The 20,919-nt window shown below is 60.5% G+C and overlaps 2 protein-coding genes across 2 annotated transcripts; one reads left to right on the forward strand and one right to left on the reverse strand.

Annotated features, from left to right (window-relative positions):
- Nucleotide 1: 1 nt before the first annotated feature.
- On the reverse strand, nt 2–6,096 carry ZIC5 (Zic family member 5; the record flags this gene model as incomplete). The annotated part of the gene is made up of 2 exons (XM_059835178.1): nt 4,800–6,096; nt 2–138 (listed from the first exon to the last, which is right to left on the reverse strand). Coding segments are annotated over exons 1-2 (1,434 nt in total), but the record flags the coding sequence as incomplete, so codon positions are not given.
- A 9,348-nt stretch (nt 6,097–15,444) lies between these two features.
- ZIC2 (Zic family member 2) lies at nt 15,445–18,906 on the forward strand. The gene is made up of 3 exons (XM_059821560.1): nt 15,445–16,453; nt 18,284–18,447; nt 18,643–18,906. The coding sequence occupies exons 1-3, from the start codon at nt 15,445–15,447 to the stop codon at nt 18,904–18,906; spliced, it is 1,437 nt and encodes a 478-aa protein (XP_059677543.1).
- Nucleotides 18,907–20,919: the final 2,013 nt, after the last annotated feature.

The raw sequence follows: 20,919 nt of genomic DNA on the forward strand, positions 1-20,919 counted from the left end.
TGTAGGACTTGTCGCAGCCGCGGATCTTGCAGTAGTAGGGCTTGTCGGAGGTGTGGACGTGGGAGTGCTTCTTGCGGTCGCTGCTGTTGGCGAACTTCCTCTCGCAGCCGTCGAACTCGCACTTGAAGGGCTTCTCCCCTGCCGGGACACAGCAACGGCACCGTTACCGGCGGCGGCGGCACGGCCCTGCCCGCGCCCTGCCCGCACCCTGCCCGCACCGCCGCCGCCCGGCGCAGCCCCTCCGCAGCGCGGCCTCCGGGGGCGAGCAGGAGGGCAAAGCCCCCCCTTCCCTCCCTCTCCTTCCCGCTCCCCCCCGCCCCTCACGACAGCCGCGACGTGGCCGAGGCTCCCGGGTTTCCCCCGTGCCTTGCACACCCTGAAAGGTGGCTGGCGGCCTCCGAGCCCGAGGCCGCAGGCTGGCGGCGGCAGGGCCCGGCCTTGTTTGCCCTCTGCGGCGCTCCCCTCGCACACGAGAAGCCCTCATTACCGCTCTAATGATCGAGCCCAAACAAAACCTCTCAAAGCCTTCGCCCGCGAGGGCTGGCGTTTGCCGGCAGCCTGGCTCGCCTGGCACATCTCCTGCGTAATCCCTTCCCAAAGGGGCACTACGCCGGGGGAATAATGAGGTTGGGGGAAGGAAAAGTAACACCTGTTTAAGCATCCCGACGTAAAAGGGGGAGCACCCAGCAGCCCGTACGGGGAACCTGCACGCCGGGGGCCCAGCCCGGAGACTGGTGATGACAGCAGCCGGCTGCTGTTACCGCAGCTGGTTACCTCGGGCTAATTTGGGTCTAAAAAATCTCCGCCTGACCTATTGTAAGAGCTTTACGCATTGTTCAACGGTTAAAGGGGTTGTGAAAATCAGCCCGGGGCGGGTTTGCCTGGCAGTACCTTTCACACACACCCCCACCCCACCCCCGACATACCATACCTGGGACGTACATGTTCTGGTACATATAGCCGTGCCCCGGACCGACCCTTCCCCGAATAGGGCTGAGTAAATGACTACGGCGGAGAGACCAGGGGAAAAAAACGCTACGGCTCCCTGTACTGCACACGGGCTGGAGTTTCTTACAGCAACTTCTTCTGTCCCTGCCAGGCTACACGTGAGCCCGGCGCAGACAGACCTGCACTGATAATCCTTGTCACGACTATCGAGTTTAAAAAGCTGTCGGCTTAGGCATGGGTGATGCAGGTTTTCAGATCTGTTTTGCTCTGAGCGCTCAAAAATAACAACCCAGCGGCTCTCTCGGTGGACATTTTCTAATTTTCATCAGGCGATTTCTACTGCTCCTTCCGTTTGTAAAATCGTATCATGTTTAGCAAAATAATAATGGAAAAAGAAAACGATTTTTTATTTTTGAAACCTAGCTATTTCTCGGCTGTTTCTATAGAAACATGTGCCTCCGCAGCCTATTTACGCATCAACTTTTTCAATTAGATTCAGCTCACCTACCAGCGAAGTGGTAGCACTAGAAAGAGCAAGTTTATCCTTTAAAAAAAAAAAAAAAAGAAAAAAAAAGATGGTAAGAAAATGTATCTCGTGGGTTTTAAGCGGAGTTTTCACGTGCACGGAAACCCCCGCACGCTCCCACTCCCACCGAGACCTATCTCGAGGTACCACGTTTGTTCATTAATTTTTTTTCCTGGAGAAATAAAGCGAATCTACCGAAGGGTTTGGGTGGTTTATATCTGTATTACCCCAAGGATGCAGGCTCACACATCCCGCTGCCGGCGGTGGCCCGCAGAGCCCCCAAGCGCAGCCCCCCCGAGAGATGCTCCGACCCATTGGACCCAACCGCGTCCCCCCCGTCGGGGCTTCAGGGAAATGCCTTTCCCCGTGGGCTCACGCGTGGGCACCCTCCCGGGGGCTGTACACTCCTCGAGGGGCCGGGGGAGAGGGCCGCGCTCTCCCCCAGCCGCTCGAGGGGTGCAGAGCCCCCGGGTAGCGCCTCCTCGCCAGCTTCCGAATCGCGACGATCCAATTCCACACAAACCCAGGAGCGGGGAAGGTCCCGGAGTGTCCCTGGCGTGCTGACGAGGGTGTCACGTCAGAGTTTAACCATTTGTAGGTGGTTTCAACCCAAAGAAGGGGGCGAGATGCCGGGCGCCGTCCCCTGACTCCTCCCGGCAGCACCACTGCCGGCGGGGGGCGGGGGGGGGCACAGAGGGCCTTTGGGGTCACCCCCTTTTTTTAGGGGGGGGAGGTTGGGAATCGTTGTGGGAAAATCTGGCCATCCTAAGCACTGTCTCCGGCGAAGGGGCAGCGATTTTGTGGGAGCGGGGGTCCCCGTTAGGATGCAGCCCCCGCCGGGGGTGGGGACAGCGATTTGTTCCTAAAACAGAGTGAGGCACAGGGAGCAGTGTGCAGCTCCCGGGGTGATGCTTTCGAGGAAAAGGGGGGGAAAAAACAAGAAAGCAAATGCCTCCTGAATTACCCACATACTCTTCGTGCTGTAGGATTACCACAAACGCGCAAAATCCCCTAACGATACAATTACGGTGTTATTATTTCCCCTCTCCCCCCAAAAATGCCCATAATGAATAGTTTGTAAATCTCACCTGCTCCCAGGCCGCACATGACTAAATCAAAGCTGAGGCCGCAAAATTACAGTAATCAATCTGATAGGGACGGGCAGAAGGTTTGGGATCCCTTGTCCACCCGAGGGCTGTGCGTGGGGAAAGAGTCACGTCTCCACCCTCCTGTGGGCCGAGCTGTCATTCGAGGGGGGCTGTTGTCCCCCACCTGAGCCCCAAGGGCTGCTTTGTTGCAACGGCCCCTTCTGTGTGGAGATAGCCTTCCCCCGTGGGCTCACGTGTGGGGACCCTCTCGGGGACTGTGCACCCTTCGAGGGTCCTGGGGAGAGGGGTACCCTCTCAACCCTCTCCAGGGGTGCACGGGCCCCGAGGAGCTGCAGGCAGCCCCCAGCTGCAAACTCCTCCAAATTTCCTTTGCAAGGAGACATGTCCCACGCAGGGCCTCAGGGCAATGCTCGACCACAGCTCAGAGCTGCAAAATGTGCCCGACACATATTTAGGTTATTGGGGGGGCTTCTTTTCCCGCTGAATCCCCCTCCCCCATCACCCCCCAATCCTCCCCCGGACTCACTCCTTTCCCCCCCTCGGAGCTGGGATGGGGAAGGAGTTGAGGAGCCCAGAAAGGTCCGCGGTGAAGTTTTGTTTTCCAAATCAAGACAGATGGGGACGGCTAGATGACAAAACCACGGGCCTCCAGCATTTAACTCATTCCGCAGTACCATTATCACAACAACCACCCCCCCAAAAATGTGCCCCCCCCGCAGGAGACATCTTCCCCCCTCCCTCGGGCTCTGGGCGCAGAGAGCTGGGCATCCTGAGGTCTCCGCAGCTACGTATGGGCTCATGCCTGACATATTCTGGAGATAAAAATCTATAATCCTTTCCGCCATGGGCCATTTGGTTTTACATCGGAACAACACGTTGCACGGTCGCCGCTTTTCTCCTCCCGAGCAGCACACAATAAATCAAGAAAGCAATTAGGGCAACTCCACTTCCTTAAGTGTCCTCCGAGGAATACTATTTGTCTACCACCATAAATCCCGGCTTCGTTCATTTTCGGCAGAGTTTTTACACCCTGAGCAAAATGCGTATTTCGGGGGTGGCGGAGAAAGAGAAAAGAAAGAAAATAAAGAAAAGAAAAGAAAAGAAGACTCAAAGGCTCAAACGCACCCCGTAAGCCCGAGCCCCTCCAGGAGCCCGGCACCGGGCCCAGCCTGTCCCCCGGGACATCCCCCGGGGGTGCCGCTCCCTCCTCCCGCAGCTCCCGCTCCGCGAAGCCCCGCCGGGCAGCCGGGGCGGCTTTGAAGTCTCCTCCTCAGATCCACAAAGAGAGGGAAGCGTCCTCCAGCAAGCGCCTTCCCCCGCCCTGCGCCCTCCTTCCCGGCTCCGCGGGCACCGCCGGAGGCGGGAGCAGCCCGGGCAGCCCCGGCAGCCTCAGCAGCGGGGTCAGTACCGGTAGCCCCGGTAGCCCCGGCAGCAGCGGCGGCAGCCCTGGCAGGGGGGCACACCCGGCAGCATGGCTAGCCCCGAGAGTAGGGGCCGCCCCGGCAGCGGGGGTAGCCCCGGTAGTGGAGGCGAGCCCCGCAGCGGGTGTAGCCTCAGCAGCGCTGGTCGCAGGGGCAGCCCCGGTAGCGGGGGCAGCCCGGTAGCCCCGGCAGCCCCGAGCGCCGCGTCGCCGCCGCCCGCAGCGCAGGGGAACTGCGCCCCCAAGAGCCCCCGCGGCCCCAACTCCGCCGGGCCAAGCGCCGGCCGGCAGAGCCGGCAGGAAAAGCAGAACCGCCGTCCTTGGGGGGGGTGGCCGCGCAGCTCTCCCCGGCCGTGGGGTGAGCCCCCCGGTGTGCCCCGGGCAGGGGCGGCGGCAGCCGGGGCCGGGCGGGCGCTCATCCTCTCCTCGCTCTTCCGCAGGCGCTGCTGCTTATCTCCCCCCGGGCTCTGCCTTATTTATTAATCGGTGTATTTATCCGGTGGTGCCGGGGTGTGGGGAGGTGGGTGGCGGAGGGGGTGGGGAGGGAGCTGCCCAAGGGGGGGACGGGGGGACGGACAGACACACACGTATGTGCAGGGCAGAGGGGCCGGGTGCGTGTGCGTGGCTGTGTGCGTGGCCCGTGTGCTGCCGAATTACTTATTCATGAAAAAGTCACATGTCCGGCGGTGCGTCGGAGAGGAGGAAAAGAGGGGGGAAAGGGAAAAAAAGAAAAGAAAGAAAAGGGAAGAAAACCCTTACAGCGGCGATGGGGCGGGGGGGGGGGGGGGGCACCCACCTGTATGAGTCCGCTTGTGGATCTTGAGGTTTTCGGAGCGGGCGAAGACCTTCCCGCAGCCGGGGAAGGGGCAGGGGAAGGGCTTCTCTCCCGTGTGCACTCGGATGTGGTTGATGAGTTTGTATTTCGCTTTGAAGGGCTTGCCTTCCCGGGGACACTCCTCCCAGTAGCACACGTGGCTGCTCTGCTCGGGCCCGCCGACGTGCTCCACGGTGACATGGCTCACCAGCTCCTGCATCGTGCTGAAAGTTTTGGAGCAGGGCTTCCTACCGCCCGGTGGCGGCGGCGGCGGCGGAGGAGGAGGAGGCGGCTCCCGGTCGATCCACTTGCAGATCAGCTCTTGCTTGATGGGCTGCCGCATGTACCGCAGGAAGGCCCCGGCCGCCGCCGCCGCCCCGACGTGGGCATGGTGGTGGTGGTGGTGATGGTGGTGGTGGTGGGGATGGGGGTGGTGCGGGTGCCCGTGGCCGGCCGCCGCCGCCGCCGCCAGGCTGAGGTTGACGGAGCCGTAGCCTTGCAGCGCCGAGGAGGAGGCGGCGGCGGCCCCGTAGTGCGCCTCGGCGCGCCCGTAGAGCTCCCCGGCGGCGGCCGCCAGCCCCAGGCGCATCTGCCCGTTGAGCGGCGGGTGGCGGCCGGCGGCCGCGCCCTGCTCGCCGGGCGGCGGCGGCGGGAAGGCGGCGTGCGCCCCGTCCGCCGCGCCGTAGGTGCCGGCGGCCGAGATGAAGACGCCGTGGGGCGGCGGGTGCGGGAGGTGGGGGGAGCCGGCGGGCGGGTGCTGCTCGGCCAGCGCCCCGTGCACGGCGGCGGCGGCTGCGGGCAGCTCCCGCCGCAGGAGGAAGTCCCGGCCCGCCGCCCCCCCCGACGGGTAGCCCGGGAGGGCGGCGGCGGGCGGCGCGTAGGCGGCGGCGGTGGTGGCGGCGGCGGCGGCGGTGGCGGCGGCGGCGGTGGTGGCGGCGGGCGCGGCGAAGGCGGCGGCGGCGGCGGTGAGCGCCTCGGGCGTGAGCTTGAGGGCGGCGGGCTGCGCCATGTGCTCGGGTCCGAGCGGCGTGAGGGCGCCGCCGGGGTCGCCGCCCGCGTCCCCGGGGTGGAGGTGGGCCGCGTGGTGGGGGTGGACGTGGTGGTTCCCCAGCCCCGGGAAGCCTGTCATGTTCTGGTGAGGATGGGGCTGAGCCGCTGCCAAATCCGCTAATCTCAGTGTCGGGTTCCTCTTGCTCAAAGGGGGCTCCATAACGACACAGCCAAGCCCATCTACGCTCGCTGTTGTTATTTTTTTCCCTCTACCCGCCTTCAAAAACATGTATATATTAAGCGGCTCTTTAACTTCTTTTGTCTGCGCTCCTAACTCCGCGCATCCCCGGCCCCGCTCTGGCCGCCCGCGATTGGCAGAGCCCTCACCACACTTCGGCGGCGCGGTGGGAAAGACGGCTCGGTCACGGCGCCGGAGGGATTGGACGGATCCCGATGATTGGCAGCGGCTGGGGCGCCGCGATTGGCTCCCTTTCAGGCCGCCGGCGCAGCGGGGATCCGCCCCCGCCGCCCCCCCGCGCCGCCCCCCGAAGTTGCACTTGCAAAACTTCGCGCGGGGCCCGACGGGGCGCACCCGCCGCCCCCCGGCGCCGGCAGCGGGTAGCAGCGGGCAGCAGCGGGCAGCAGCTGCCGCTCCCCCGGCGCTGGACGGGGCGCCTGCTCGGAGGCGCTGCGCCGCCGTGTTTACGTTTGCGGGGCTGCGGGGTTTCTCTCCTCGCCTCGGAGCAGCCCACGCGCGGGGCTGCTGCCGGGCTCTGCCCTCGGGTTCCTTCTCTTTTCTCGTCTTTTTTTTTTCTTTCTTTTCTTTGGAGGACATCATTCATTCAGCGGTGAGGCGGGAAAGCACTCCCTGACGCAACACCCACGAACAGACAGCCCCACGCGAGGCCGAGGCTGTGTGTACTCGTGCCCGAGGCTGTCGATTGAAGGCAGCACTCGGGGAAGACAGCCAACGTTTTCCTAAAAAGAAGGCGGCGGCGGGGGAGGGGGGATTCCTTTCCTCTAGAAAACAAATGACTAAGCAGCCGGGGGGGAGGCAAGCGGCACACGTGAGGGAGAAGTTTTGGGATCCTGCGCTCGCCGCCTCCTTGGGGGCTTCCTCCTCCCGAGGTGCCCCGCAGCCCCTTCCCGGGGTGCCCCGTCGGGAGAGCCGCCCCGCGTCCCAGGAAGCTTTGGGATGCCGGGGAGGGAGGGCGGCGGTGGGCTGGGAAATGGGGGAGTCTCCGGCTGGGGGGGGGGTCGGTCTGCCAGGAGCTGCTGCCCTCGACGGAAAAGGCGGGAAAAGTGGGGTCTCCCCTAAAGGGGAGCAGAGGTGAGGGACGGGCGGGGGGTAGCGATGGGACCGTCCCTGGGGCGAGGAGTGTGTTGGTCCTCGAAAGGGACGCGCTTTGTGGAGCGCCAAAACTGCCCCTTCCGCACAAAGGCGGATGCTGCCGTTTGGGGGTGCCGAAAAGGCAGGGCCGGGGATTTCCCTGCCCAGCAAAAAGGGGGAAAAGAGCGTTGCCGTGACTTTTCTCTGGGGCTGCGGGAGGGGAGGTGGCCTTTACTGATATGTCATCTGCTTTCCCTAGGCTGCTGGTCGCCCTGGGAATGCCAGGCGCTCCCGCGCTCCTTTAGAAAGTGCAGGCAGGCAGCCTGCTCTTCCCTGCCTGCGGGGCAGCGAGAGACGCTCCTCCGACACGCCAGGAGAGGAAACGGGGCGGGGGATGCCAGGGGACCCCCCCGCACACACCTCCCGGCCCTCCCCGGCCCCCTAATCCCCTTGCGACAGCACATCTGCGTGTCCCCGCCGCTGCCCTTTGCAGAGCCACGTCCAAAGGAAGCCCCGTGCTGGTCCGGCATTTCCCCGGCCAGGCTCCAGCCCTCCCCTCCTCCCTCCCCCCGCTACTCACGTGGGGAAAACTCGCAGGATTTGGCCCATGGATACCAAAAAGCGGGGCAGGGGCAGTAGCGCAGCAGCCGGCCCCGCGGGGAGCCCCGGCGTCCTCCCCCACCAAGGGGGAGCGGGACCCGCCGGTCCCCCCCCGCCTCCCGCCGGAGCCGAACCGGTGCTCGCAGCCCGCCTGGCGTGGTGGGGTCTCGGTGATGCTGCAAGGCAAGGAACGAGAATAAATAAGCCGCGGGTTTTAAAAGGGGCTGCTCGGTGGGTTTATTGCACAGTAAAAACTTCTCCTCGCAAACTAGCCGTACGTCTCTCCACGTATTTCTATACGTATATTTTCTATAGGTGCATCCAAAAAGTGCCCTCCTCCCGCCCCAAATTCTGGGCAGGTTGCTGGACCGAGCTCCCGAGATGTAATGGTTTGATGGGAGATGCTGTGGAGGTGAGGAACAGCACCGCGGCTCCGCGGTACCTTGCGCCCGCCTCCTCGTCCCGCTCTTGTTAAACGCAGCGTGATATGTATCTGTCATCGATTTAATATGTCTTAATTCAAATATATCCCCCCGATCAATTTCTTTTTATGAGGGGCTATAAAACAAAGAAAATATTTTATAGCTGGGTAATAGGCAGCTGACCTGCGACTGTGGGGAGGGGGGGGGTTGGCCGAGACTCAGTGGAAATCCGCCCAGTTTGAGGACTCAGGGAAGCGAAGGTGGCTGCCTGGGACGGGATGATTTTGGACGGTGCCGGCTCCAAAAGAGGCGTGAAGAATTTAAAGCCCATTAACTCACCGGCCCCAGCTCAGGCCCAGGCTGTCACAGCGCTGGGGGGCTGCGGCGGAGGGAGGCGGACGGTGCCTTCCTCCCCCCCCCGCGCCAAACCCCCGGCAGCGCCCGTCGGGGGTCAGCTCCGCGCCCCGCTCCCGCGGGGGAGCCGGCTGCAGAGCCCTCCCGCGGTGCCCCGCTCGCCGGCAAACACGCCAAGGGGCACCGGGGGAGGCGACAGAGGCGAGCTGAAAGCCTGGAAGCCCTCAAATATGTTTCGTAAAGGTTCCGCTGGAAACCGAGCTCGGGCTATCGGCTATAGGAGGTGTTTAGCTGTAAAATGTTATGCGGTAGGCTGCATTATGTAAATGTATGCTAATGATCATGATCACCATTTACAAACAATCGTCTTTAATGCACGTCTTATTGATAGTTAGGGAGCGGGGAGCAATATTTTATAACGTGTAAAATATTCTTCTGGGGAACCATTAGAAGGTGAGCGCGACTGCCGCTTTCCTCGGCAAGACCTCCAAAGCTCCCCAAATCGGCTAAAACAGCTTACCACCCGCCCGACCCGTCGCGGGTGGCTTTCTTCGCTCGTGGGGCTGCCTTGCGGCGTGGGGGAGCCTGTGGCGCGGTTCCCTCCGCGAACACGCGTGACCAGCGCTGGGTTCCGCCAGCAGCAGGCGGGAGCCCCACGAGTCACAGCCCCGCGGGGGCCGACACGAGCGGGGAGTAACCCCCGTACCCCCCCTCCCCGTCCCGTCGGGAGGATAGCACGGAGGCGCCGGTACCCCGGGCGCGAGGAGGGGAGTCGTGGTTGCCCACGGGCACGAAAGGGAGAGAGAGAGGGGCGATTTGGCGGCGATGCTCCCCGACCGTCCTTTCTGGAGGGGATCAGGGGACGGATTTCATACCTTTAAAAATAAACTTCTCCTGCGCTCAATAAACGCCCGGTTCTCGTCGCCCCACGCACCCAAGCGGGAGCCCGAGGGCTGGGACACGGCCCCGCGAGGGTGCCGGCACCGTGGCCGCCGTCGGGGCTGCCGCGGCCGTCGGGGCTGCCGCGGCCGGGACCCGCCGCACATTTGGGACGGGGACTTAGGGGCAAAAGTTTGGGAACTGCCGTTTTCTGAGGGCGTCCCGCCAGGGAAAGAGGAGTCCATCCCCGCACGTCCCCTTCGGGGATTTGCTCGAATAAGGACAGAAAAAAAATTCCATCCTTCAATCCCTGTATATATAGAGATATATATGTATGCATAGAGAGATAAAGAGAGGCGGCCTCAGGAAGCCCAGGCCAAATTTTTCTCTGCGCTCTCTCCCTCCCCTTCCCCTCTCTCTGTAGCCGAACGTCACCGTTGGAAGAGGCTGTTGAGATAAATCAAATAGTGACACTTTGACGGCTTTACTTGTATGAGCAATATGGTTACCATATGGCATTGTTATTTATGAATGACAGCATAAATTGTATTACAAAGTCCATCGCGCGTTATTGGGAGGCTTCTCCCCTGCCGCTGGCGTTTATGCGGGCATCTCCAGGCGGAAAAAGGTGCGTCTAGTAAAACTCGGCGGTGCTGCCGCAGACCCCATTTTGGGGGCGTCGCGCCTGGTCTGCGCCGGCGGCGGAGTGAGGAGCGCAGCGGGGCAGAGCGCGGGGCGCGCAAAGTACGCGTCGCTCCGCGGCAGCGGAGCAGGGCGGCGGCGGCCGAGGTTCCCCTCTTGGAAACCGCCGCTGCGCTGCTCCTCGGCCCCTCCGCCTCACGGCTTCGCCGCCCAGCGCGGGGTTTATACTGCAGCTTCCTTCTACATATATATATAAGTGCAACTGAGAGAACAATAAATATTAATGGCACGAAAGCGAGGTGCTCCTTCCTGCTGCCCCCGCCCTGCCTAGCGTGCGCTTTTTTTTTTTTTTTTTTTAAAAAGGGCTTTTAAAAGTTACAGCTTTGGCTGAGATTTTCATTATTTCCCCTTTTTCTTGTACATTACGCTGCCGGTAGAGCCTGACAAAGAACTTTTGTCCCGAAGTGTGTTTTACAGAGGGAGGCTACAGCACAACACATGTGGTCTTCACGGGTCATAGGTCGAACGGCCTAGAAGTGCCTCGGATCGGCACCATCAAAGGTAACCTGCAACTTAATATCCTGTTGATGAGCTTGTTGAATTTATGAGTGTCTGTGATACAGACAACGGTGCAAGTGATTCCGCTCCATCGGCCTCTTCTTCCCAGGCTAGAGGCCGGCCGCACGCCCCCTCCCCGCCCCGCACCTCGTCCCGTTACCCCGCGGAGAAGCGAAGGCTGAATTTGGGGGGGAAGACCCCTTCTTCCCTCCCGGTCGGCCTCTCCTTCCCCGCCGAGGCTGCCGCCAGCCGCATCCTCCCGCGGGCAGAGCCCCCGGCCCCGCCGCGGCACCCTCGGCTGCGCGGGGAGAGGGAGGGAGGGGGGGGCGCGGAGAAGCCGCCCCGTAGCCCCCGGCCCGGGGGCGGTGACACCTCCCGGGAAAGGGGCTAGAGGGCGAGGGCGGTATATGCAGTCTACGGGAAGCAAGAAATCGCTCTCGCTCGTCCCTACCCGCCCCCCCCCCCCGCCCCAGCTCCCTCCGAGTCAGCAGCCGGCAAGAGTAAGAGCAGAGCAGTTTGAAAGAAAATTTCGGAGAACTTACGAGGAGGGGAATGCTTTCCCGGGAAGGCTGAGGATCGCTCTGCAGGTCTGGCACCTCCAGAAACCTGTTGAAAAACTTCTTCCAATAAACCAGTTCAGCACCGACTTTGGGTGACCGCTTGCCTTCCTCCCTCGAAAGCCGCCCTGAGCCGAAGGCTGCGTTGCTGGCGGTGGCCCCGAGAGCGGGTGCGGGGCTGGCTGCCGGTGCCTCTGCTCCCCCCCCCCCCCCCGCTCCCTTCCCTTGTTACCCTGTGACAGGGGGGAAAGGGGTTTTGCGGTTCGGAGGGAAATAAAGCACTTCTCAGGAGGGACGGCGACGTGACTTTGAACTTGGATCAGCTCCTCTGTTTCCTGCAGAGAGAGTAGGGCTGGAGCCCTGAAAGAATAGCAGAGCGCGGCCAGCCCGCGGGGGCTCCGGCTGGAATTCACCGCGTCCCCCCCAAAGCGCCCCGGTGCCGGCGCCGCTGAGCGGGCAAAGCGCGGGGCGAGGGGAGGGGAGGCAGGGAAGGGAGGGGAAGGGAAGAGAAAGGAATACAGAAAGAGAAGAAAGGAATACGAGAGAAAGGAAAAGAAAGGGAAGGAGGGAAAGGGAAGGAAGGAAGGAAGGAAGGAAGGAAGGAAGGAAGGAAGGAAGGAAGGAAGGAAGGAAGGAAGGAAGGAAGGAAGGAAGGAAGGAAGGAAGGAAGGAAGGAAGGAAGGAAGGAAGGAAGGAAGGAAAAAAGAGAAAAGAGAAAAGAGAAAAGAGAAAAGAGAAAAGAGAAAAGAGAAAAGAGAAAAGGAATGAAAAGGGAAGAAGGGGAAGAAAATGAAAGAGAGAAGGAAAGGAAAGGAAAGGAAAGGAAAGGAAAGGAAAGGAAAGGAAAGGAAAGGAAAGGAAAGGAAAGGAAAGGAAAGGAAAGGAAAGGAAAGGAAAGGAAAGGAAAGGAAAGGAAAGGAAAGGAAAGGAAAGGAAAGGAAAGGAAAGGAAAGGAAAGGAAAGGAAAGGAGGAAGGAAGAAAGAAAGGAAGAGAGGAAAGAAAGAAAGAAAGAAAGAAAGAAAGAAAGAAAGAAAGAAAGAAAGAAAGAAAGAAAGAAAGAAAGAAAGAAAGAAAGAAAGAAAGAAAGAAAGAAAGAAAGAAAAAGAAAGAAAAGGGAGAAGGAAGAAAGAAGGACGATGTGAAAATCTAGAAGGTAGGTATTTGTATGAACATTCACCTTCTTTTTTTTCAAAACAGTATTTTTAACTGGGATTTTCCCCGGACATTTCAGTGCCCTTTCTAATCTCAGATGTAGTAACTTATTTTAAATTTGGAAAAAAAAAAAAAAAAAAAAAAAAAAGAAGTGTCTGTTCAAGGGTCTAGTTGTCCGTATGGTGGTTTTTTTTTTTTTTTTCACTAATCTGGAGGCAGACGATGCAGACCAAGCTTTCCTCTCCAACTTGGGCTCTCAAAATCCCCAGCAGCGGTGGAGGACACTTCTCAGACCTCTGCCTCGGAAACCTTTCAGGGAAGGAAAATAGAATTTGTTCGCGGTCTGTCCCTGGGAGCCTGGGGGGTCAGGACAAGGACAGCATATGCTCCCAAGCTGCAGCCTGGGAAGGCAATAGCTGGGGAGCAGACACTCCTGCCTGCAAAGACAGGACCGAGTGACGGCGTGGTGAAGAGGAGAGGGCTGTTGGCATCAGAGGTGTAGGTCTGCATTAATATTCAGTCTACCTTCTAATGCCCATTTCGGATTAGAAGGAATCTCATTTCTTCCCAAATTAAATCCTCGCCTTGTTCAAAGAGTAATGTCCGGTACTGCCACATTTCAGCCACTTTCGGACAGGCTTGGAAATATTTTAACTATTTAGTGACAGTGATGGGGAAAATCTTACTTAAACAACCCTAGCTGGTAAAAAGCGTTACCTTTTCCTTCTTTCATTCCTTCCTTCCTTCATTCCTTCCTTCCTTCCTTCCGTCCGTCCGTCTATCGATCGATCGATTGATCTATCTATCTACCTATCTCGCTGTGAAAACCCTGCTCGGACGCTGGGTCCAGGTTTGAGCGTGCCTGTGCCCGATGCGGGATTTAATGCTGTGCGGAGTGACAGGAGAAACGTCGCAGGGAGAATTTCAAAAAGCCCCACCACAGCACACAATCCCCGATATTTTGGGTGGCTTCTCCGCCAGGCAGAGAGCCGATGGGGATCGAGACGCGAGTGCAGGACTGTTAAGATTACAAGTGTTATGTCGGGTTTTAATTTTTACAAAGCCTTATTTATTGGTGAGCTGCTGGCCCCGAGATGATTATTTTCCAGCCACTACAAAACAAACCGAAGCAGGGGCCAGACATGTATTTACTGGAGGGGGAGGGGAAGGGGACTTGTTTGCTCTGTGTGTGTGTGCGGGTGCGGGTGTGTGCGCTGGCTGTATGCTTTTTTATTCCTGCCATGTAAGAATCCGGTTTCCAAATAACAATGGCAGGGTGGGTTTTGGGGCTGGGTTTTTTCTTTTCGGTTTTGTTTTTGTTTCTTTTTCAAGAAAGGAAAACTCCTAAAGCATCTGCTCTCGCATGCACATTCACGGCACATGCAGATCGACTCCTCTGCTCCCGCACAAGTGGTTTAAAAGCCCAAACAACCAGGGCTGTTCTTTTTTTTTTTTTTTTTTTTCCCTCCCAGCCACGGTCGCCCCGCCAACATGACTTTTATTTGATTCCCCCCTCGCTCCCTTTATCGACCATGGGTTTAATTTGCTTTAGCCGAAAAGGGGGAAGGGGCAGCAGGATGGGCGAGTTCCTCCCTCCCTCTGCCACCACCTAAGAAAAAAAAAAAAAAGGCAGCCCCCCCAAGCCCCTGTTTATGTTTTAAGCCCCTCGCTTTGTTTGTTTGCCTCCCGAGGCAGGATCGCATGGCCAAGCGCACATCGATATTTTCCGTGCGTGTGGCTCGCCGCGCCTCTCCCCCCGCCACGCCAACCCCTTCCCCTCGCCACGGGGGAGGCGGGGGGGCCCCCCCCAAAAAAAAAGCCGCCGGCGGTACCGGGCTGAAGGCGGCCACCGGCGCCGAGCGGGGCCGGGGCCGTGCCGTGCCGTGGCGGGCGGGGGCCGGGCGGCCGCGGGGCGAGCGGCGGCGGCGCGGCGGGGCGCGGGGCGGGCGGCGGGGCGGGCAGGGCGCGGGGCGGCCGCGCCGCCATTAGCCGGTGGCCGGGGACGCCCGGATGGACGGGGCGGCTCGGGCCAATGAGCGGGCGCCGGGAGAGCGGCCGGGCGGCGGGTAAAGGCGGCGTTGGGAGAGGAGCCGCCAGTGCGGGCGGGGAGAGGGAGAGCGGCCGGGGGAGGGGGGGGGGGAGAGGGAGGGAGGGAAGAAAGAGAGGGGGAGTGAGGGGAGGGGGAGAAAAATAAAAAGCCGCCGCCTCAGCAGCGCCCACCGAAATAAACAGAGGAGCGAGAGGGAGCGAGGGCGCGGGCGGAGCGGGGCTGCAACTCCGCCGCCCCGGCCGCGCCGCTCCGGCCCCGGCGCTCCGCGGCCCCTTCCCGCCCCCCGCCGCCCCTCCCCACCCCCACCGCCGCCCTTATTGTTTTTAATCCGCCTCCGGCACCCCTCTTCTCCCCCCCTCCCCTCCCCACGCCCCTCCGCGGCGGCGGGCGGGGGCGGCGCGGCACGGGGCGCCCCCCGGGTCCCTTCGCTCCGTGGGAACCCGCGGCTGCAAGTTTTTCTCCGTGAGAGACACGGCTAATGCCCGGCGGAGGATAAAACGAGAGCAGGGGCCCGGGGGCGGCGGGGGGCCCGAGGCGGCGGGGAGGGCCGCGGCCCAGGCGGGGAGCGGCGCGGGGCCGGCCGGGCGGGGGTCGGCGGCACTGACATCCCGGGGGCGGCGGAGGGGGGGCGGCGGCGTGTGCGCGAGTGCGTGCGTGTGTGTGCGCGCGTGTGCGTGCGTGTGTGCCGCAGGGAACGGCGAGGCGAGCCTTGCCCCCCCCGTCCCCGTCCCCAGCCCCGTCCCTCCCCTGCTCCCCCTCCCCTCCCCTGCCCGCCCCCGCCTCAGCTCCTTTAATACACTTTGGTTCTCCGCTCGCCTTTGGACTCTGCTCTGCCTGGCTCCGGATACGGCTCCGGCGGCGGCGGCGGCGGCTGCGGCGGCGGCGGCAGCGGGCCGGTGCGGGCGCGGGCGCAGGCGGCGGCGGCGGCGGAGGCGGGGGGACGCGGCGGCTGCCGGGGGGAAGCGGCGCGGAGCGGCGGCGGCGGCGGGCCCGCGCCGGGCCGGGCGGGCGGCGGCAGCCCGGCGGCGGCAGCGGTAGCGGGGCGGCGGCAGCGGCAGCGGCGGCGGCGGCGTCCCCGGAGCGGCGCGGACCATGCTGCTGGACGCCGGCCCGCAGTTCCCGGCCCTCGGCGTGGGCACCTTCGCCCGGCACCACCACTCGGCCGCGGCGGAGATGCAGGACCGGGAGCTGAGCCTGGCGGCGCAGAACAGCTTCGTGGACTCGGCGGCGGCGGCGGCGCACATGGGCGCCTTCAAGCTCAACGCCGGGGCCCACGACCTCTCCCCCGGGCAGAGCTCGGCGTTCACCTCGCAGGCGCCCGGCTACCCCGCCGCCGCCCTGGGGCCCCACGCCGCCCACGTCGGCTCCTACTCCGGGGCGCCCTTCAACTCCACCCGGGACTTCTTGTTTCGAAGCCGCGGCTTCGGGGACTCGTCGCCGGCCGGCGGGCAGCACGGCATCTTCGGCCCTGCGGCCGGCAGCCTGCACCACCCGCACACGGACGCTCAGAGCCACCTCCTCTTCCCGGGCATCCACGACCAGCACGGCCCCCACGCCTCCCAAAACGTCCTCAACGGGCAGATGCGCCTGGGCTTGCCGGGGGAGGTGTTCGCCCGGTCGGATCAGTACCGCCAGGTCTCCAGCCCCAGGACTGACCCTTACTCGGCGGCTCAACTGCACAACCAGTACGGCCCCATGAATATGAATATGGGCATGAACATGGCAGCCCACCACCACCATCACCCAGGTGCCTTTTTCCGCTACATGCGGCAGCAGTGCATCAAGCAAGAGCTCATCTGCAAGTGGATCGACCCCGAGCAGCTGAACAACCCCAAAAAAAGTTGCAATAAAACTTTCAGCACCATGCACGAGTTGGTCACCCACGTCTCGGTGGAGCACGTTGGGGGACCCGAGCAGAGCAACCATGTCTGCTACTGGGAGGAGTGTCCCCGGGAAGGCAAGCCCTTCAAAGCGAAATACAAACTGGTCAATCACATCCGAGTGCACACGGGAGAGAAACCCTTCCCCTGCCCCTTCCCCGGCTGCGGAAAAGTTTTCGCCAGATCAGAAAACCTCAAAATTCACAAAAGGACGCACACAGGTAATTCGGGTTTCTTCCGGCAGATTCCCCCCCTCTGCCCGTGCCTATATGTATGGGTATAGACAGATAGAGAGAGAGACTCAGACAGAGAGAGATGAAACGATGACAGTGATAAAATCAGGATCCCCTTTCATATTTTTTTCCCCGCTCCAGCACACGGCTGCGTTTGTTTTGGTTTCTTCCCCACCAGCATCCTCCCCCCCACCCACCCCCCCACCCCCGCCCCGCTTCCCAGATTTCGAAAGGACATTTTACTGATTTCTTGTGATTTGTGGGGTGAGCGATGTAGATTCGTGCCGAGGCTCGGCGGGGTCTTTCCGCAGAAACGCAAAACACAGCGCGAACTAAATTCTGCCGTCCTGCTAAAAGCCGGGAAGGCGTTTACATGTATATGTACATAAACCGCTTTATACCTTTGCAATGCGCAACGTGTGGGCATATAACTTCAGCGCTTGTGAGCACGGCTTTCGTGGGTGCATACCGAGAGAGAGAAACTATATAAATACGTGCAAAAATCCGTCATTAGTCCAGAATCCCGTTGGAAGTGGCAAAACGTCCCTTTCTGGGAATGCTTTCCATTAAATTTAAATGGTGTGAGCAAGGCAATAAAATTTTCTCATTTCAAAAAAGAAGTGTTTTTAAAGTCTCACGCGAGGTGATTTAAGGTGCTTTTGCAACAGTTTATTAAATTATGTAATAGGGAACAGAGGATTTGAGGCTCGGAAACTTCCACCCGGATCAGGTGGAAGAGGGGCGAGGGAGCCCAGGCTTATCCCGATGGAAAATCGCCTGAGCCGAAGGGCAACAAAAATAAACGCATCCTCCCGCCTCATCTATTATTCATTTACTACTCCTGCCGGCTCGAACCGTGCCAGACTATTTCATAAAAGACGGCCAAATATTTTAGCGACTTCCACTCTAAATATTTACCCGGAGAAAGGCTAAAAATCTCGAGGCCTATTGTTTTCTCAAGTGCTAAGCCCGATGCGAGGTGCGAGACGAGCTTTAACAAGGTTTAAAATTTGAGAAATGTATTTGCATGAGATGCCCGCGCTGAAGTCATTGTGTCTGAGCGGATGTCTTTAAGAAACAATTTAGGTGCTAATGGAATTTAATGTTAAATGCTTCCCCCTCCAAAGGCCGGGGGGGGGGGGGGGGGGGGGGGGATGTGGAGTTCTCACCTCCAAATTACTCCCCGGCATTTGGAGTCCTGGCAGCCGGGCGAGAGGAATCCCTATGAAAATTAAATGAAGGATTTTACAGACGTTTAGTTTTCCCAGCGGATGTGCGTTTATCTCGAATATCCATACACGGAACAATCTGCCCGGCCTTAAATCTGTCGGCAATGGTTTCCAGTTTAACAGGATAGCGGGTTTGGGACCGAGGCGAAACGGCTCGATGCTGCTTTTTATGGGATTTTTTTTGTTGTTGTTGTTTTTTTTGTTTTTTTAATCGCCTTTCCTCTTCAGCCTCTTTCGGGGCCGGCACCGGTCGAAATCAAACCGGGCAGGATGCCGGGCCGGGGGTGCCCGGCCGGGGGGGGGGGGGTAGTAGGCAAACGGGGCGGGGGACGGGCGCTGCCTCGCTGCAGGGCAGCGCGGGAGCGGCGCGTCCCTTCAACGCCGCGGGGGCCGGGGCAAAATCGGCCTCTTGCTCTGGGAAGCTGCTGGGGGAAGCGGCTGGGAGCCGGCGGGCCGAGGGAGGAGCGGGAAAATCGGGGAAAGCCCGAGGGAGCCGGGCGCGGGGCTGCGCGGGCGCTGCGCGGGGGCTGCGCGGGCTTTGCGCGGGGGCGGCCGCGCTCAGCCCCGCCGCTCCGCCGCTCTCTTGCAGGGGAGAAGCCCTTCCAGTGCGAGTTTGAAGGCTGCGACCGGCGCTTCGCCAACAGCAGCGACCGCAAGAAGCACATGCACGTCCACACCTCGGACAAGCCCTACCTGTGCAAGATGTGCGACAAGTCCTACACCCACCCCAGCTCCCTGCGGAAGCACATGAAGGTACCCGGCCCCGCAGCCGGCGGCGGGAGGCGGGAGGGCGGCCGCCCCGCACCGGGCGCCCCGTCGGGGCGGCGGGCGGCGGGCGCGGGGCCCGGGGGCGGCGGGCCGGGCCGGCGGCGGGGGGCGCGCCCGGGGGGCGGCGGCGGCGGCCTCCCCGTCCCCCCTCCACCCGGCCGTGTTGCCTTTGCCCCCCAGGTGCACGAGTCGTCCCCGCAAGGCTCCGAGTCCTCCCCGGCCGCCAGCTCCGGCTACGAGTCCTCCACCCCCCCGGGGCTGGTGTCCCCCAGCGCCGAGTCGCAGAGCACCAGCAACCTCTCCCCGGCGGCGGCGGCGGCGGCGGCGGCAGCGGCGGCGGCCGTGTCCGCCGTGCACCGGGGCGGCGGCGGCGGCGGCAGCGGCGGGGGCGGCGGCGGCGGCCACAGCGGCCTCTCCTCCAACTTCAACGAGTGGTACGTGTAGGGCCCCGCCGGACTGCTCTGCACGGCCCCGCCGCGCCCTCCCTGCCCCGGCGGCGGCGGTAACGGTAAAGGCGGGAAGGAGGGAGCGAGCCCGCCGGAGACGCGCCGGGAGATGCCGCCGCACCCGCTAGCAGCGAAATGACGGCCGAGCAGGATGGGGACGGGGGGCCTTTATCTCCCCACACCCCTCCCGCCTTCGGGTCTTTTTTTCTTGGATTTTTTTCTTTTGTTTCTTTTTGAGAACGTTTTGAACCAGAAAAAAAAATTCTATGAAAGTACGTGCTGAAAAACTCAAGAGAACGAGTAAATAAATAGAGGAACGGCAAGGGGAGAGAGAGAGAGAGGGAGAGAGAGGAAAAAACCCAAGCCCAAACGCTACCAACACACCACCCAGCAAAAAGCTTCTCAAGCCGGCGGAAAGAAACTCTCCCTCCGGAGCCTCCAGACAAAAGATCAGAGACTCGAACTCCCCCGGCCCCTGCGCCTCCCCGCCCGGGGCAGCCCGCACCCTCCCGCCCCACCGACTGTGTACATAGCGGCCCTCTCCTTCCTCCGGCGAGGTGGGAACGAAGTTTTCCTGGATTCTTGGTGTATAGAAGTTCGTCCCGTTTGTAAACCGCGGATTGGTCCCCTTCTTCTTCTTTTTTTTTTTTGTCTTTCTTTTTTTTCCCCTGCCTCCCTCCCCGAGAAAGTGATGGACTTGTTTTCTTTTCTCCCGCTCCCCCTCCCCGCCTCCCTCTCTTCTCCTTTTTTAGTTCACCCTTTTGAAAAAAGTAACGTGGAAGAAAAAATGGTTTCTTTTGTAATTGTGATATCTTGAATATTGTGTTCCTTTTTAAGAGGCAACTTGATTGTAAACTGCATTTCAACTATAGACTGGGGAAGAAATACCGTGCCAAAGTCTCCATTCTGTTACTCACAGACACACACACGAACAACAACGCTTGTGAATGTATTTTTTCTGTTAGCTGGGTTTACATGTGATGTTTTAGTGCTTTTGCAAGTTCAATTTGTTAGTTCCTGTTCGGAAGATTGTGAGGAAAAATAAACGTCGTGCCGTTAGCTTTTCCGTAATAACACCCTTCCTCCTGTAAATACCTGTTACCATATTTATCCATTTGTAATTAAATTATGGTATTAACTTGCTACAGAGGAAACAGTATTTATAAAGAATGTTTCTTAACTATAAATATGTACAATTGTGAGCATAAACTGTTTCAGATTTTTTATTTGAAGGTTTAAGTGGTTTCATCATTTCTTGTGATATGTTTTGAGAGTAATGCATACAGAAATATAATAAAACGTGTTGAAACTGCACGAGCTGTTTCCTTTTTATGCCAAGGGCTCTCTGAAACCTGCTGTAAGGCGTGCGAGGGGCTGAGCGGCGACTGCAAAACAAACGCTTTTTAAAACATCCGCCGGGTTCTGGAACACGAGGATTTCTTCCCGCTGGGCTCCCCGTCCAGAAAAGAAAAAAAAAAAAAAACCAAAACCAAACATTTTGGGAAGCCTCTGGGCTAAAAGAAAAGGGTGAGCGTTTGCACCTTCCCCACATGACTTGCAAGGCAGGATCTCCTTTAGGAAGAGCTTTACAGGGCAAGAGCGCAGCTGCCTTCGCCCTCTGCCTCGCTCGGCCTTACGCTGCTTCTCCCGGTGCGTGTGCGGCTGGGGAGCTCAGGGCCCCGCAGGGCGACAAAGCGGGGCGCTCCGGGACGAGGGTGGAGGGGCAATGGCCAGGCGCTGAGCGCTGCGCCGAGCTGCTTTGAGCCGTAAATCGTGTCCTCCTGCGCCTCCCCTACTTTTGGTAGCCTCCATCCAGCCCTTGGGAGGAGAAAGTGGTGATGCCCGAGGGCTCACATTTCCCTGCGAGATTCTTTTCTCTCTCTCTCTGTTTTTTTTTTTGGCCCAGGGAGTGATTTGGGTTGTCAGATGTGTTCAGCGAGGGACCAACAGCCGCCGGGCGATGCCTTTCCCAGGGTGCTGGCCCAGCGCTGTGCCCCGCGGGCGCCGTCGG

This window comes from Gavia stellata, chromosome 1 (genome assembly GCF_030936135.1).
Source record: "Gavia stellata isolate bGavSte3 chromosome 1, bGavSte3.hap2, whole genome shotgun sequence".
Lineage (NCBI taxonomy): Eukaryota > Metazoa > Chordata > Aves > Gaviiformes > Gaviidae > Gavia > Gavia stellata.